The sequence below is a fragment of the Asparagus officinalis genome, chromosome 10 (assembly GCF_001876935.1).
Source record: "Asparagus officinalis chromosome 10, Aspof.V1, whole genome shotgun sequence".
Lineage (NCBI taxonomy): Eukaryota > Viridiplantae > Streptophyta > Magnoliopsida > Asparagales > Asparagaceae > Asparagus > Asparagus officinalis.
Genome location: NC_033803.1, coordinates 18,091,118 through 18,092,134, shown reverse-complemented (window position 1 = coordinate 18,092,134; position 1,017 = coordinate 18,091,118). Strand labels below are relative to the sequence as shown.

The 1,017-nt window shown below is 40.2% G+C and overlaps 1 protein-coding gene across 1 annotated transcript in view; it reads right to left on the bottom strand.

The window, feature by feature from the left end:
* The window catches only part of LOC109825497, a 1,023-nt gene continuing 419 nt past the window's right edge, over positions 414-1,017 (bottom strand). The window contains exon 1 of the mRNA XM_020392352.1: positions 414-1,017. This exon is cut by the window's right edge and continues 419 nt beyond it. Within this exon, the coding sequence (XP_020247941.1) occupies positions 557-1,017 (461 nt within the window). The 3' untranslated portion in view covers positions 414-556.

Below are 1,017 nucleotides of genomic sequence, written 5' to 3'. Positions count from 1 at the left end.
TTGAGAAGAGTAATTTAGGAATGATTTTCTTGGGCAATGGGATTGGGCCTTGGTTGTACTTCTTTTTCACTTTTAGGACTTGGGGTTATGGTTCTTGAACTTGGAGTAAGGATGCATAAGCCAACTTATTTTGATTCCTCCAAGCAATTTTCCCTAATTTCATTATCTTTTTCCTTCTCTTTTCTCTTTCTTTAACTAATTTTTGGTGAGATCTCAATTCCATTATCTTTTCCACCCTTTTCCCATCCTTTTTCTCTTTCTAACTAATTTTGTATGAGATCTCAATTCCTTGATTATCTTTTCTTTCTTTTTTTTCTTTTTTTTTTTCTTTTTTTTTGGCCTAGACCAAGATTCATAAACGAATTTTGAATCGCCTTTAGAATAAATACTTCAATATCAACAGACAACAAACAAATAAAAACTGTGAACTGATTATCATAATAATCTCTCCAATTCTTCCATCAATATCCCTAATATCCCTCAAAACAATAAATAACTCAAGAAAAGAGGGCAAAATTTGATGTACACATTAAAAAATGGGAAAAAGGAAATCTCATTAAAAACCCCTCTTCTTCCTCCACCTCTGGTAAGAAGCTTTAGAAACCAAGTACCCAACTCCTACACACATAACCCATATGCCCATCTCCATTGCCCACTTCATCCCTTCCTCCTCCTCCATCTCCTCTTCATCCTCCTCCTCTTCATCCATCTCCACCATCTCCCACTCTCTCTCCTCCCCATCATCATCCTCCCCATCCTCGATTTCACAACAACAATCACACCCTTCTCTCTCCCCCTCCTCCACAATCTCCTCCAACTTCAAACAATACCTTCTCCTCTCTTTCTCAACTTTCTCTCTCATCATCACCCCCTCCTCTCTTCCCACCAAAATCTCAGCTCCCGACATCCCCACCCTCCCAAAATCGACCTCGCTGGGGCTTTTGCACTCGAGCCCCCAATTTCCCCCAGTCCTTCGAAATAGCCCCTTTATCGCTCTGTGAGACCCGACGTAAGCCT